We start from the raw sequence: 17,275 nt of genomic DNA, 5'->3' as shown, positions 1-17,275 counted from the left end.
CTGCGTTTTGCGTTTTTCCTAAAAGTTTACTCTTACTTTTTCGGTTAGTTCGAGCCTCAAGCTCCACTGATATTTCTTTCAATTAACGGGGACCAGTTTCAGAATTTGCTATGCCCCTCATCGGCTATTTGTTGTCGAGTTTTCACTTCTTAGAGGATCCCAGAAGATCTTTGAGGCCTACCCCGCGTGGACATGGCCCACCCAGGACAAAAGGAGACACGACGCCCGTTGGATCGAAGCTGTTTAGGATCTGCCCAGGATGTGGATTACAGAATGTCTTCAAGGAAGATGAGCACTCCTTGTGCCTCTACTGCCTTCACGCCGACAAGTCGCACGTGGAGGAGGACTGCGTTCTGTAAAAACATGTCTGTCCGGACAATGAAGGACCATCATACTCGGCTCACTAACTGGCTGGAGGGGAAGAGCCCAGCAGCAGGCGAGAAGAAGAAGTCTGAACGGTCTTCTAAGACTTTTGAGGGCGCTCCGGCAACAGGGGCCCAACAAAAGGCAAAGCACTGCGAGTCCGCGGGCACATGGGAGCAACGTTGGTTCGGGCTCCTCGGCTGCCAGGCAGGGCGTGATGTCACTGACGCCATTATCCACGAACCAACGCTCTGGCTCGGTGAAAAGGAATTCAGAGAACCCAGGTAAGCTTAGGGAGACGCCCCGGTCAATCCCAACGGAGACAGCCAAGGGGGGGCGAGCTGGTGACCCTCCTCCTAAGGTGAAGGCCTCCGACACGCCCAAGGTTGTGGAGGCCCTGATCCACCCGGCAAAGGCCTCGTTTGAAGGAGTCGTGGCGGCCCTGACGAAACTTGCCGAGGCTACCTCAGTGGAGACGACTTCCGGGCCTAGAAGTTCCCTGCCACCCCAGAGGTAAACATCTTTCCAGCCTATCGAGAAGATCCCCGTGAAACTCCGGGATGAGAAAGAGGGGGGGGGGCATGGTAGCCCTAACGGACACAGATACCACCTCCGAGAATGAGCTGGCTGACGTCAAAGCTATCCTTGACGAGAGGTTCGACAAGGTCAGGACCTACGGGAGGGATCCCGACGAGGCAGATGTAGAGATCAACAGTGGGGCCAACGAAGAGCCGCAGGCCATGGAGGAATCGGAGGACTCCACACCCCCGGCCGTCGCAACCAATTCCTACGTCACAGGACAATTCAGGAGCAATCTTGATGGCTTTTCAGACCCTGTGTACAGAGATATGGACAAGATTGCCCTTACCCCCAGTGGATGATCCAGCTGCGTCTGGACCATTGGGGAGCCCACCGAACAAGCGGAGGCGAGCCCATCCTTCCCCCTCCCTTCCAGCCTTCACCCCATCCCCTCCTCCAAGGGACGAGACGGGGACGGAGACGGCGACAATGGGGACGGACGACAACGTGATGGATCTCCCATCACCCCCTGCCTCCCCTCCTGACGAAATTGGCTCCTTTCACACCATGATCGCCAGGGCATCAGAGCTTTTCCAACTATGCCCCGAAGAGCAGAAGAAGGAAGGGTTCCTCTACCAATGATAGGAGGCCAAGAGGAAGACCGTCCTCTCAGTCCCGTTACTGGACGACATCTGGGACAAAGGACTGTCCCTTCTGAAGAACCCGTCCACAGCCCCTGCGAAGAGGGACCGATACGAGAAGGAGTACCGGGTCCCGGAATCTGCACCTATGTGCCTCAGGGCACAGCCGTCCCTGGATTCGGTGGTCTCCACAGCGGCCAAGAAGAAATCGGCAGGGGCGACAGCATCAACTTCCACTTCCCCACCGAACGCCGAGGGGAAGAAACTGAATGCCATGGGATGACGGGTCATCTCGTCGGCAGCGACGACCATCAAGGCGGCCAACGCCCTCGTGATCGTTGCGCGCTATTACAGGGAGCTGTGGTTCAAGATCGCTCTCCTCCTGGGCTTCCTCCCAGATGTCAAGAGGGCGGAAGCTCTTGAAATCCTGCAGGAAGGTGAGGTGGCGTCGGACCACGCCATCACGATGGCCACGGACATCGCCGACACCGGCTTTCGCCAGATGGGCAACGGCGTTTACCTTCGCCGGTGCGGTTGGCTCAGGCCACCGATTTCCGTCAGGACGTGTAGACCAGGGTACTGGACATGCCCTTCGATGGGAACTACCTGTTCGGCAAGGCAGTGGACGAGTCTCTGCAGGCCATCAATGCGGACACCGAGACGGCCCGGGCCTTGGGTTCTCTCCATCAGCGATGGCCGTCCTTTCAGACCTCCGGAGGCAAGTCCCAAGGTGCCTCCAAAGGATTCGGCGGCAGTTCCTCGTCGTACCACCAGGCAGCCCGCTCCTCATCGCAGGAAGCCTACAGAGGCCGCAACAAGACAGGAGGACACTGTCGTCATCGCCAAGGAAGCCAAGATGACAAGGCCTTGGAGAAACAAGATTGAACCGGTCGTGACATCGGGCCTCCACCCGAGCACCCCTGTGGGAGGCCAGCTGGCGAATTTTGTCAGCGTGTGGAAGTCCATCTCCACTGACCGTTGGGTGCTAGATGCCCAGGCCCACGGGCACACTCTGGAGATCCAAAGAAAGTGTCCCCGTTTAGCACCTATGGCCAGATAAGAAAACCACGTTCCACAGATGCTTCTGGAGGTACGAGCAATGCTAAAAAAGGGCGCGATAGAACTCGTCCCAAAGAGGCTCCAGGGCTCCAGAGTATACTCACGATACTTCCTCGTCCGAAAGAAGAGCGGCAGCTGGCTGCCCATCCTAGACCTTCACCGCCTCAACAAATACATCAAGTACCAGAAGTTCTGGATGGTCACCCTTCAGCACGTGCTGGGACAATTGGAGGAAGACGACTTCCTGTCGTCGGTGGACTTGGAGGATGACTATTTCCACATCCCCATACACAAGGGAGATCGGAAGTTCGTGGTCCAAGGGCAGCACTACCAGTTCAAGGCTTTGCCCTTCGGGTTGAAGTCAGCACCAAGGGTCTTCACCAAGTGCCTGGCACGGGTGTCGGTGCGGCTGTGCCTGCAGGGGATCCATGTATACCCCTACCTGGATGATTGGCTCATCCGAGCAAAGTCAAGAGAACTCGCCGTCGATCACACAGCGAAGACCGTCCACCTGCTCACGGAACTGGGATTCTCGATCAACTTTGCAAAGTCCCACTTGGTACTGTCGCAGGACGCCCTGTTCCTAGGGGCCAGACTCGACACAGTGGCACGGTTGGCTTCACCGTCGGAGGAGAGAACGAAAGCCGTCCTGGGCAAGGTACAACAGCTGTTGACCATGGAAGTGGCCAGGGTGAGGTCCATCAAGTCCCTGCTTGGCATGATGTCATTGTGCATCTACCTTGTGCGTCTGTGCAGGTTGCAGATGCGGCCACTGCAGGAGTTCCTGGATGTCTTTTGGATGCAAGCGGCAGGCAGCTTCGAAGACATGATCTCCCTCAGCAAGACTTTCCGCCAAGCGATCCCCTGGTGGGCCACCCACGCGCATCTAGCAGCAGGCATGGACTTCCATACCCCAGCACATCAGGAAACTGTGACGACGGATGCCTCCCTGGAGGGATGGGGAGCGCACACCGGAGATCTCCACGCAAGAGACCTTTGGCTCCTGGAGGAGAGGTCACTGCCCATCAACGTCCTGGAGCTCCGAGCCGTGTTCTGGGCCCTCAGGTCTTTCCTACAGTCCCTCAAGGGCAAGGTGGTGAGGGTCTTCACCGACAACACCACCACGATCTTCTACATCCGGAAGCCGGGGGGCACCAGATCCCCAGCCCTATCCATGGAAGCGCAGGATCTCTGGCACTGGGCCGTTGCCCACAGGATGTTCCTCATACCCTTCCATCTGGCAGGAATAAAGAACACCATTGCCGACTCACTCAGCAGGGAGCTGCGCTCTTGCCACAAGTGGGAGTTTCGGCAGGATCAAGTGGATCTCCTATTCCGATAATGGGGCAATCCCCAAATTGATCTATTCGCAACAGGAATGAACACCAAGTGCCGCAGGTTCGCCAGCCGGTTTCCCCAGCCAGGGAGCATGGGCGACGCATTCTCATTCCCCTGGGACGGCTTGTTCCTGTATGCGTTCCCACCGTTGCCATTGCTGCTGCGACTCATCAGTCAACTCAGACGGTCCCGGTGCAGGAAGATCCTTGTTGCACCGGCGTGGCTGAGGCAAATTTGATTCCCAGACCTTCTGGAAGAGGTTCTATGTCTGGTGCCGTGCACAGAAGATCAACCCTTTGCCGATTATGGCCCCTCAAGTGGTGCCGTACTTGCTGTCGCTGGCCATGGCGGGGCTGGCTCGTGCCTCCATCAAAATCCATCTGGCGGCGATCTCCCGCTACACCAGAACTCCGGGGTGGTCGTCACTGTGGTCTCATTGCCTGGTGAAGGAGTTCATGAAAGGACTGTTCCTCTCGTTCCCACCACCCCCGGCGTGGGAGCTCAACGTGATGCTGACCAGGCTCATGGGTCCGCCATCCGAGCCTCTACATTCGGCACCGTTGAAGTTCCTATCATGGAAGTCAGCGTTTCTTGTGGCCATCACCTCCGCACGATGAGTGGGAGAGATCCAGGCCCTCTCCTGTAAACCTCCATATCTGACATTCCACGAGACGAGGGTAGTGCTGAGGACACTGGACACGCCCCTCCTTCATGCCCAAGGTGCCTTCGAACTTACATCTCAATGAGCCTTTGGTGTTACCTGTTTTTTTCCCGTCGCCTTCGTCGCCGGCTGAGAGGACTTTGCACTCGCTGGATATGGATAGAGCGCTGAAGTTCTACGTGGACCACACAAAGAGTTTTCCAAAGACATCACAGCTGTTTGTGAACTTTGGCCCTGTGAACCAAGGCAGGCCCTCTCAAAGGCTTACATTTCCAGATGGCTCTCTGGCTGCATCATGCACTGTCACCGGTTGGCAAACCAACTGTTGCCCGGCTGTCCGAGAGTCCATTCAACCAGAGCAATCACTGCTACCACGGCGTTCCTGTCTGGTGTGCCCCTGCTGGACATCTGCAGGGCTGCTACGTGGAGGTCGACGCGCACCTTCACAAGATTCTACTGTGTCGATCGGGACTTCAGGGAGGAGTTCAGAGTCGGCCAGGAAGTGCTGCGCAACCTGTTCGCTTAAGGTGAGCCTGGTGAGGAGGTAAGAGATGCTTAATGTTGAGTTGTTGTATTGCTTAATGTTGAGCCTGTTGCCACCTCCCGTGGTTGTGCATGTGTGTACTGCTATGTATTCTTTTATTCATGAGCATGTGAATCTATGCCAGACCCCTGCTGGAGAAGGAACAAGTTACTTACCTGTAACTGTTCTTCTCCAGCATGGGTCTGGCATGGATTCACATGCGAACCCTCCCACCTACCCCCCTGCGGCTCTTCACTTGGTCATACTGCCACTTGGCGTGCTACCAAATCTGAGGATGGCTGCCAGAGGTGGGGCTTAGGGAGTGGGCAGTCATTGGCTGGGGGCAGTATGACCCAGAGATCAGTGATTGGTTACTACTAAGAAAGACAGATCAGAAACTGATACTGATTTTTTTTCTTTACAGAGGATTCCCAGCCTGACGACAGGGAATATTCATGAGCATGTGAATCCATGCCAGACCCATGCTGGAGAACAACAGTTACAGGTAAGTAACTTGTCCCTTTTGATAGCCTGAGCCAGAGTGTGTCATTCTTGTTACGGGGGCTCATCTTACTCTGTGCAGTCCAACGTGGGGAGGAGAGCGGACTCGGCCACCTTGAACTTTTATGTTATAATGCTGGCTTTCCTTTGCATATACATTCCCCTTCACACTTTTTGTATAGGAGATAGGGCAGCCATTCAATTTTGTTAGTATAGGCCATTTTGATTTGACATAGACTGACTAAGACTGTGTTTTCCTTATTATTTGATGGTACAGACTACTCCCATCCTAGGTATAGGGCAAATTTTGAGTTTTTCCAAACCCCAAGAATTGAATTAAGGTTTTGAAACTTGTACCTCCTGTGTCTTTGTCATACTTGTGATATCATGCCTCCATTACAGATCCCAAAGGTCTGTGCAGCTCCAGTCTCTGGGTTCAGTTCAACCCGTGTATGCTGCAATTGCACTGAGCCTGGGGCATATGGCAGGGTCGGGGCCTGCATCTGTTGAGGTCCCATGCTAAAATACTATGGCGGTTCACGACAATCCTGTGACACGTGCCCAACCTTCTACGCGACCAACACTGAATCCCACAAAATCCTCCATAATTATTTCCTGTTGGCCCATTAAACCAGGGATGCATTCCTCCGAACCCACCAAAAGACCCACTTCCCCATGGAAATCCTCCCCAGCCCCTTAGAAACACTCTTGCTGTCTTGAACCGGGGGGAAAATTCGTCCATCCACCCAGTACTCCAGATACGATTTTGAGGTGGGAGTATTTTACTCCCTCTTTTTAAACTTTGAGAGTAAATGTGATTTTTCCCCTTTGCAAGAGAGTAAAATGTATGTGACATCCAGCAACGTATGCACAAACTGTATGGAAATCCTTACTGTACGGCAGCTTTCTGCATTGTGATAGAATACACCATTTATTATTTCTCTAAGGTCTGGCCGTTTGATCTCTCCTGTATATATTTAAATGTTGAAATCACAAAAACCTAGCCGGCTTCAGAGAAATAAATTCTGCTGCAGAGGTGGCTTGCAATAACATCCATGTAGATAAAAATCAAAAGAATTCTTCTGGTTTCTGTCAAGTAACCTGACTTTTGCAATGCCCTCTGCTCTAAACATGTGTGTAAATGTATGCAGGAAAATAATAAAGCTGTCGTATTTGCAAGATTTACATGCGTAAAAAGGCCTAGTATGCACCTTATCTGGAGGCCTGCATCCACCCCTATGTCATACCCAGTTCACTGTGTCTCTGTTGTTCTGATTGCTGCTGCTGTCCCTCCATAGGATTTGTGATTACTGCCCCTTCTAGACACATTTTGGCCAGTTTTTTTGACAAGCTTAGCCTCTGCTTGTGCCTGCTCTACATTTTCCCTCTCGTTTTCCTGTCTTCTCTTGCAACAATGCATGATGTGTGACTGATTTTCCAGCCAACTCTTGGCCTCCATCCCCACCACTTTATCTAAATCATGTTGGACTTCTTTAGGAAGTCCCTTCTTCAGCATGTGGTAAAGAAATCACCACATTCTTGTCCCATGCTTCTTCTGTTTCTGCCCTCCACAACTCCTGAATTAACTGGATGCGTGAGGCAGGATCATCATCATCCAATCACATGTTGGCTCAAATCTAATTGATTTCAGGCGTATCGGGATACATAATCTGCAGAGCCCCCAATACATGTGCCCTAAGATTATTAAAAGGTTCTCCATCATGGGTATTTGTATCACGGATACCCCGATCTCTTCCAAAGCTCGTCTGACCGCTCCTGCATTAGGGCCGTGAATAAGCCCTTCAAGTCCCCTATGGCCAACATGACTCCGGCCGTGTGCTTCTCCAATGCATAAATGAACTTTCTCACCCCTGCAGTAAGCGAAGGGAGTGTCTTCATCAAGTTACTCTGGTCCATGTGTGACCACAGGCATAATAAGCCCTTCCCATACCCTTCTGGAGCAACGGAAATTGAGTTGCCTCTGTTTTTCCTTGGGCTTCCCCCATCACTTCCCTCCCACTTACTTCAACTATGCGAGTATCCTGGCGCGTCCTATGGCTCCATGGTGTGCTTTCCATCAGTGCTACTGGAGCGGGAGGTAGGGTGAGTACACCCTTCTCTCCTTCTTCGACATTCCATTCCTCTCCTCCTTCGTCTACTCTGGCTACTACATCCCTTGACCCTTCTACAGGTACAGATGCAGAATCAGCACTACCATAGGGTGCCTCCTCCCTACTCAGCCTCTGTACCTGTGGCAGCCTCCCTGTTCTCCATATCCACCTCAACTGTTCTGATAACCGAGTTGTCCAATATAACAAGAACCTGCCCTTGTCTCCATCTTTCTTCTTCTACATCCCTTACCTGTCTTCCCACTTCCTGCTGCTCTTCATCTCTGCTGCTGTAGCAGCACTACCTCTTCCTCCGCTAGCCGTAGCACTTCCTTTATTTCTTCCCATTCTTGCGCATCTACCACTCTTCGCAGCCAATCATTTATCCTTGCAGGAAAAGGCCGAACCTCTTCTTTCTCTCTCATTTTCAATCCTTCCTCTGCTCTTCTGACTACCGGCCTCACTCTTTCTCGCTCCTCCACCCTTAATCTATCTGCTAATCTAGTAGTCGGGGGAGTTATCACTTACCCATTCTCTGTTTTCACCCTCTCTCTAGCCCTAACCATTGAAAGAGTTACCCTTCCACTTTCCTCAAAATCCCAGTTCTTAGTTCTATCTTGCAACCACTGGAGTACCTGCTCGGTAAAATTGTGGTACGAACTCGGGGTCTGTGTACCCCTGTTCGGGCGATAAAGGATAGCTCCCTTATGGGGGCGGTGCAGAAGAAATTCATGCGCCCTCCTTTTTGAGCCCTCCCCTCACAATTTCAACATTATGGCACTTCCTGCTTTTTTCATATATCCTCCATAATTCCAAAATGTGTAACTGCTTTTGTAACTTTGAACCCTTGTGCTTTGCAGTTAAAAAGGTATGCAGGTTCTCCAATATCCCGGTATCATAGGTTCCCTCAACAGGCCAAGAATGTATCATGCTCCCCTTACTCTCCCGCAACCATTATGTATGATTTTTAAAATGTTCTCCTTATAGCTGGCAAAACATGGGACAAATGATTCAACACAGTCTCCATACTCCAACCCAAGTTATAAAATCGGATACCCAGCCGAACCCGCGGCACAACCATTTTTCACCCAAGAGCTTCCTTTTTACCCAAACCCAATTCCTTAGTCGCATTTCACACTAAGAAACCCGACGGTGTCTCACTTACTAGTCCCCGGGGATCTGTCATCCACGTGGCCAGGACACAGACATCGTTATTGGATCCAGTTCCTGGGGGTGGACCAGTGAGGGAAGATCACCTGGATAGGGGGTCCTTTGGGAGTGGTGGGTGAGACATGGTATCCCCCTTCCTATGCCCCCTTTTCCCCAACCTACCACGTAGGATACACCAACACTTTACCCCTCCCTTCCCACACAAACACTTTTGCATATTACAAAGGACGACGGACTAACACTCGAGCCATTTACCTGACATGTTCCAACAGCAGGGTCAGGCAAAGTCAGGCAATTGACCAGAACCACACACACCTGGCAGTCCTTTCCCTTCCCCACAGGGATACAAGGTGGAGCACAAGAGCACAATAGGAGCAAGGCAGACCACACAATGACAGAGCTAACTCAGCACGGCAGTTCAAGAGGAGGAGAAAGATGGCGCAGACCGAGAGGGTGACAAGGAGAGAAGCAACCTTGCTCTTTCCAACCAAGGTCTGTGAAACCTCTGCAGAAGCAATTGTAAGACCGCAAACAATAGGCAGCGTGTTTTGCAGCAAATGTCAACGGTACAGTGGTCCTCTGGTGATAACCAAGCCGAGTAGAGACGCTTGGCTCCATGGTACCGGCCTTGACGGCAGAGACGGTGATTCGAGGGGAGAGCCAATAAGAAACCGAACTGTGTTGAACAAAAGTAGCAAACTGCCAATTAAGGAAAGTAAAAAGAACTATTGATACACAAAGGATAAAGCCAGCTATAGAAGAGTCCGGCACCACATGGGTGCTCACTCGAGAAACTCTGGCCGATTTCCATATTGTAGAAACTACCGTTACCAGAAGGCCTTGGGAGAAAGACGAGAAAGGGGTCATAGTGGTCATACAGGGGTCTATTAAAATCCTCTGTACAGTCGAAAGCTTTTGACCAAACAGAAGATTGAGCAGCTAAGGTAAGCGAGTCCCGCATCGTAAGAACAGTTTGATTGACAAAGTTGGCAAGTGTGAACCCAATGGAGGGATGCCGATAAAGAGGGGGTGAAGCCAAAAGTCTAGATTAAAAAGTTTGTTGACAAGAGTGAGCCCGGCAGAGGGATGTCCACAGTGAACTGTATAAGAAAACCTTAAGATTTGTGAATGTCACAGATGACATTGTGTTAAAGTTGTAGTGAATTCGACAGAGGGAAGCTAACATATGAAAAGGGTGTGAGCCCGGAAGAGGGGGATCCAGGGGTGAAAAGGCATCACCCAGCGTGAATATTGAGAAAGGAACTTTAGTTTATTATGATGAAGACATCAAGTCCTCAGAAGCAAGAGACTTTTTGTAGAAAAGAGATTTAACCACTGAAGGCCCTGATAAACTGAGAGTAGAACTGTTAGCTCGTGCTGGGGAAGCCCAAGCGTGTGCTGGGCTCAGGAGTCCCACCTTGTCCCGTGCTCAAAACGTAGGGAAGGGAGACCCCTACAACCACTTCCTGACTTATTATTTGTGAACACTTCTTTCTTTCCTGTGAATCCTATCCGACACTCTTTGTTGCATTTATCATGAGGATTGGCAATCGTTTTTTTTTAGTATAGGCCCTTTTATTTGACAAGACACCACTAGGACTGCCTTATGATTATTTGGTGGTTGTAGCTTGCTCCCATCTTGGCTTTAGGTTTAGAGAAGGCGTTTTTTCACCCAGTATACAGTTTAATAAACACCCTTGAACTGTGATCACTTGTGTCTGTCTTTAGTTTTGCCAGCATGAGTTCTTTACAGTGGTCAGCAGTGCTCCAAGGACTACTTGTGCTCTGCTCCATGATCTACGCAAGCGACCGCACCAGGATTGGCGCTGCTTTCAGGGAACGTCCTGGATCCTCGGCGCAGGCAATACTGGTATTGAGCTGCACACTGTCTCCCTGAGTACAATTATCATCTTTATTTCAGCGTTGCATGTACAGCAGCCCAAACCTCCGTCCTTACTCCTTTTCTTCATCACTAACCTCCCTCCTTTCAAATCCACACATTCCACCTTCAAGTACTTCATAGAATTCCCTCTCGCGCATTCCTTATTCCATTCCAAACTCAGGCCTTTTGCTCTTTCATTATTCCTTCATGCAGCGGTGTCTGCATGATGTAACACGTTCTCAACTTTTACTATAATCTTTTATATGTAACAGTTTGGGTGAAGAGCCTGTGGGGAAACTTGAAATAAATAGGACTTTGTAAAAACCTTTCACTTTAGGACTTGATCCATGGGATGCAACCTGTGTCTCACTGACTTTCCAAAAATTCTAGACAACCTTAATCCTTGGTGTCGTTACCTGATGAAATGTCTGAAAATTTATTTTTTTTTATTTTTTTACCCAAACGCTAAATAAATAAAATAGATTTTGAGATTTGCTGAAAATCTAGGAGAAATGTTCCGGAGAAGGTGTTCAGTGGCGACGTTGGTGAGATTGAATTCAGAGCTACGTTTTATCTTTTTTTTCATGCCCATGAAAGCACTGTGTGGCAGGTCATGAGAAGGACAGAGATGGTTTTCTTCCATTTCTAGACTTTTATTTTTAAAAGAAAAAACTCCCAGTTATCCCTAAGCTATGAGTCTTCTCTGCTTAACACAAACTAACTAGTGTGTGTCTGCCGTCGGTGAGTCCAAAAGGAAGATCTACTCTCTCTCCAAAGTTAAGCTGTTCAGTCCCTACCACCATCAAAACAACGTAAGCTCACGAAAATGACCCCCTTCTCATGTGGGCTTCTTTTCAGCACAGTCACCTTAGTATCTTAATCGTAAGTAGTTCTTGGCGGCTACTTTGGGCAGTTCATACAGTTCAGAAATAGGTCTCTTCAGTTTCTCGATCTGTCCTTGAAACCTTGTGTTCCCCTTCGGAGGTTATTCTTTCCTTGCTCTTTATTGGGTACACTCAGTGCTTCTTCTATAGAAAATGTCCGCTGTTTGTTCTGGCGGGCCCGTCATAAGGATTTTCAAGTAAACTCTTGCTTGTCTCTTCCTCTTGATAGTCACGGAGACTAGTATACACACTCCCAAAACGATTCTCTCTTGTGTTCACTTCTTTGGTTTTACTGGATGAGTATGAATATTCCAGTTAATGCTTCTCTTCTGTTTTTACTGGTATGAGGTACCAGTAATGATTCTCACTTCTTTCCGCCTCTTTAGTAACACGAGGACGCGCTCCACTGTTCTTTCTTATCAATGTCGCCATTGTAACTAATCCTGTGGTGTTGTCGCTTCTTCCCGGGAGAGGGACCCTTCCCATGGAGCCAGGGAGGTGGGGCCGCTACCTGATAATCCCCTAGGGGTAGTACTCAGCGGGAGGATACCATGGGAGGGGACCCCCTCTGCGGGAGAAAGGAACAGTATCAAGGGAGAACGCGGTATGTCAAGCAGCATGCCGCCATGCATTGCTCACCCAACAACATGGATAGGGCCCAAGCACCCCAACACTCTAGGTCTCCTCTTTCTTCTAATAGCAGCCCTGTCTATCAAGTAGACCAGGCTATGACGAGGAACAGTGAGGAAAGAGTTGGAGTAGATGACTCCAGAAATACTGACACGAAGAAGAGCAGGCCGATGAAGAGCCCTGTGTGGAACCAGGACAAACCTACGAGCCATGCGAGATTTGAATGACGGCTTACCATAAAAACTGATGAAGGGCTCTATTGAGAGTCAGTCCTGCCCCACTGGAGCATCGAGCTGGTGAGAGAAGCCGCACAGGGAGAACGCACTGCCGTTCCGGATACCAGGAGAAGGAAGTCGCATCTGCGAAGGCTGAGCAGAGTGAGGTCTCACCTGAAGGCTTGGAAACCCAACGTCCACTGGCAGAACGGAAGCCATCAGGGTGCTCTAGGCGAGACCCGACATGCGGGGAGAAACCAGCGTGGCGGAGCTGCCGAGAGCAGAGCGCAAGAGCCCAGGGGAAGCCAGAGCAGAGTGCCGGTGTTGCCTAGGACTGGGACCCTCAATTAGCAAGTCAGAAGGTATGATAAAGGGCCCGGGAAGGCACTGGGAACCCCTAGAGGCTGGGGTCGGGAGGCAGTGCAGAACCATCTTCCTCATCCAAGGGCCAAGCAGAGAAACGAAACATACTGGGTGAGAGAGCATCCCAAAGAAACCCTAGGAGAGATAAGGGTCTGTGACCCATATGTTGAGAGAATTGGAGAATTATACATTCAAGCCAATGCCCAGCAGGATGGTGAACCGGGACTGAGAAAGAGCCATTATAAACTTGAGAAAGGGGTCTGGCACCCACATAACCAGAAGAGAAGACCAGGGGGGATATCCTTTGGCAAAGGTCAGAAGACCAACAGAAAAGAGAAAGATTGTTTGTCCAAGTCGAGAAGACCAGAGGAGGAGGAAAGATATATCTTCTGGTAAATATCCAGATAACATTTGAAAGCGACCCAGGAAGGCTTGGGGAAGGGAGACCTTTTCCCCATCTTGAGGGAACTGTAAAGAGTAAAGAGTTGCCTGGGGAAGAGAGACTTTCATCCCCATCTGTGTGGTACTATAAAGAAAGGTCTAGTGACGGCAGCGGGAAAAGGATTCCCCCATCATTTACAAAATCCCTCTTAGTTATAGGGACTTATTTTCTGTTAAATTAATGTCTATGCCAACAAGCATGCCCCCGTTGTGCCCCATGTCTACTTCTGCACACTTACACCATATACCTTCACACTCTCCTTAGGGTACATTGGGTTGCGTTCCTCAATGGGACAAGATGGTTTATTATGCTTGTGATGTTCGTTATCCCTCCCAGTTCTCCCGCATTCCCTGTTACCTCTCTGACTTGGGGTTAGCGTCACCGGGCCTGCAATGAGGACTGGGTGATTTCTTCTGTTCATCAGGTTGGCTTCTTGCCTCTCGACTTCTCTTGTTCTCTGCATCTGCTCTATGTCGGGAACTGGTCTCTGGTCTCTGCGTCGGTCTTGGACTAAACAGTCCACCAACTCTCGGTCACGCCACCCGGTAGGCTGTCTGAGGTTTCCTTCCCTCAGCTGTCCTGCCTGCAAGCTTCCCTCACGTTGCCTTCACTCAGCAGCTTGTTTCCTTGTTTGCAAGCTGTGCTTCCTGGTCTGATTCATCGATCGTGCAAAAACAAGGGGGGTCCTGGGAGTCCCTCTGCCAGACATTAGACCCGGTTACGAGAGCCTTACCCAGAATCTTTAGCTCGTTATCTTTCACAGAGAAGAAATATCCCAAGCAGATAAATCTTTGTCCTGCCCTGGGGCAGTGTCCTCTGAACAGGCGTACCATCAGCAACCTCAGACACGTGTTTTCGATCTGGTTGGACCTCATCAACGATCCACACACCGCTGATTGGAATCTTCCGGGCTTCCTCTTCTGACAGGATTTCTTCTTCTCCCTTTATGATGCTAGTGGGGGCTTCCCCAGGCTGGGTCTTTGTCCAGAGCGTTCAAGTCTTCTCTTTCTGTTGCCTGAGTTCTCTGCATGCTTTGGACAATCTTCTTCACAGAATTGGGCTCATTTTCCTTCTCGCGTTAATGTCATGTTTCTGCACCACAGTAACATAAATGAATCCGTCTTTCATGAGTTCTTTGGATGGAAGCTGTTGGAGGTGTGTTGTGGGTGAGTAACTTAGGGGGTTCCTTTTTTGAAACAGGATTTCTTGGCCCCAAAGGGGGTCTCTCCCGGTAAGGGCCTGCATGCCTCTACCCCTACGGAGGGTATTGTGTAGCAGGCTCACGTCCCTAGTCCCCCTCCGGTGAGAAGTGACTGAACCCCGCGATTCGTCACATCTGCCATTATGTTGTGGACCACAGAGAAGGTAGGTTGGCCGCTCACTATTGTCTGATACGGGCAGAGTTCTGAGGGCTGGGAACTGGTCACAATTCAATTGGTGGAAGTGAAAGACCCTCAAAGAGTCAGGCCTCTAGATGGCTTATTGTTCCGCCAAAATCTGGGTCATTTGATAAATGTCTGGACATTTGAGGATTTCGGTATCGTGTGTGAATGATGTCAGCAGGACCTTTTTTAATGTGTGATGTTCAGCGATGCTCAGTGTTTGTGGGATTGAATTGTAACTTGTGTGGTGCTGGATTCTTCTAATGTGTATTCTATGTACTTCTGTTGAAGGCGACCCCCTGGTACTGGAAACCATGCAGCTATTTGCGGACCTCACAGATCAAGCTAAGTATGTCCTTGACGGTTCTTCTGCTACGTTGCGCACCAGAGCTCTGCGGCCACCAGAACGCACTATCCTGTCCAATCGAACATGTGTGTCTACATGTATGAAAGCTAGGACACTCTGCCCTTCACTTCAAATCATTAAAAATGCCGATCTTTTTAACAAAAATCAAATTCTTCAGTTGACATACTTTACAAAAGCAAAGTTTGACATGTTTGGCTGCACCGGTTTATGAATTGCCTTGAAACCAAACTTATTTAATTACATTAAGATATGTTCCATCAAGTGACTGGAAAGCTCTGCATTTCTTAATACTGGGCAATTTGGCAACTCATTTCTAATGATTAACAGGGGGGTGTCCCCTCTTTCATTTCTAGGTCCCAGGTACCGCGGTGTGGGGGTGGGGGGATCCCCTCTTTCATTTCTAGGTCCCAGGTACCACGGTGTGGGGGTGGGGGGATCCCCTCTTTCATTTCTAGGTCCCAGGTACCGCGGTGTGGGGGTGGGGGACCGCCTCTTTCATTTCTAGGTCCCAGGTACCGCGGTGTGGGGGTCCACTTTTATTTCTAGGTCCCAGGTACCGCGGTGTGGGGGTCCACTTTTATTTCTAGGTCCCAGGTACCGCGGTGTGGAGGTGGGAGCTCCACTTTCATTTCTAGGTCCCAGGTACTGCAGTGTGGGGGTGGGGGGAGGTCCCCTTTCATTTCTAGGTCCCAGGTACCGCGGTGTGGGGGTGGGGGGAGGACCCATTTCATTTCTAGGTCCCAGGTACCGCGGTGTGGGGGTGGGAGGATGGTCCACTTTCATTTCTATGTCCCAGGTACCACGGTGTGGGGGTGGGGGGGTCCCCTCTTTCATTTGTAGGTCCCAGGTACCGCGGTGTGGGGGTGGGGGACCTCCTCTTTCATTTCTAGGTCCCAGGTACTGCGGTGTGGGGGTGAGGAGAGGTCCCCTTCCATTTCTAGGTCCCAGGTAGCACGGTGTGGGGGTGGGGGGACCCCTTTCATTTCTAGGTTCCAGGTACCTAGGTGTGGGGGTGGGAGGGAGGTCCACTTTCATTTATAGGTCCCAGGTACCGCGGTGTGGGGGTGGGGAGAGCTCCACTTTCATTTCTAGGTCCCAGGTACCGCGATGTGGGGGTTGGGGGGGGTCCACTTTCATTTCTAGGTCCCAGGTACCGCGGTGTGGGGGTTGGGGAGTTCCACTTTCATTTGTAGGTCCCAGGTACCGCAGTGTGGGGGTAGGAGGGAGGTACACTTTCATTTCTATGTCCCAGGGACCGCAGTGTGGGAGTGGGGGGTGCACTTTCATTTCTAGGTCCCAGGTACCACGGTGTGGGGGTGGGGTGGTCCACTTTCATTTCTAGGTCCCAGGTACCACGGTGTGGGGGTAGGTGGGAGTTACACTTTCATTTCTAGGTCCCAGGTAAGACGGTGTGGGAGTTGGGGGAGGTCCCTTTACATTTCTAGGTCCCTGGTACTGTGGTGTGGGGTGGGGCGTCCACTTTCATTTCTAGGTCCCAGGTACTGTGGTGTGGGGGAGCTCCTCTTTCATTTCTAGGTCCCAGGTACTGTGGTGTGGGGGTGGGTGGGTCCACTTTCATTTCTATGTCCCAGGTACCGCGGTGTGGGGGTGGGAGGGGAGGTCCACTCTCTTTCTAGGTCCCAGGTACCGCGGTGTGGGGGTGGGGGTCCACTTTAATTTCTAGGTCCCAGGTACCACGGTGTAGGGGTGGGGGGGTCCTTTAATTTCTATGTCCCAGGTACCACGGTGTGGGGGTGGGGGGTCCACTTTCATTTCTAGGTCCCAGGTACCGCAGTGTGGGGGTGGGGGAGGTCCACTTTTATTTCTAGGTCCCAGGTACTACGGTGTGGGGGTGGGGGAGGTCAACTTTCATTTCTAGGTCCAAGGTACCGCGGTGTGGGGGTGGGGGAAGGTCCGCTTTCATTTCTAGGTCCCAGGTACCGCGGTGTTGGGGAGATCCACTTTCCTTTCTAGGTTCCAGGTACCACGGTGTGGGGGTAGGGGGAAGGTCCACTTTCATTTCTAGGTCCCAGGTACCACGTGTGGAGGTTGGGGGGGGTCCACTTTCATTTCTAGGTCCGAGGTACCGCAGTGTGGGGGTGGGAGGGAGGTCCACTTTAATTTCTAGGTCTCAGGTACCGCGGTGTGGGGGTGGGAGGGAGGTCCACTTTAATTTCTAGGTCCCAGGTACCGCGGTGTGGGGGTGGGGGTCCACTTTAATTTGTAG

General features: G+C 51.1%; 1 protein-coding gene across 2 annotated transcripts in view; it reads left to right on the top strand.

Annotated features, from left to right (window-relative positions):
* Positions 1–17,275, top strand: part of LOC138487609 (uncharacterized) — a 508,482-nt gene that overhangs the window by 457,705 nt on the left and 33,502 nt on the right. For both annotated transcript variants that reach the window (XR_011274510.1, XM_069614083.1), the window contains exon 19: positions 14,973–15,030. Coding sequence is in view for 1 of the 2 variants with exons in the window: in XM_069614083.1 (XP_069470184.1) it covers positions 14,973–15,030 (58 nt within the window). In the remaining variant the exon portion in view is untranslated. The remainder of the gene's footprint in view (positions 1–14,972; positions 15,031–17,275) is intronic.

This window comes from Ambystoma mexicanum, chromosome 9, assembly GCF_040938575.1.
Source record: "Ambystoma mexicanum isolate Mex_15411 chromosome 9, UKY_AmexF1_1, whole genome shotgun sequence".
NCBI classification, from domain to species: Eukaryota; Metazoa; Chordata; class Amphibia; order Caudata; family Ambystomatidae; genus Ambystoma; species Ambystoma mexicanum.
Note: the sequence above shows the minus strand (reverse complement) of the source record. Positions and strands in the feature narration are given on the sequence as shown.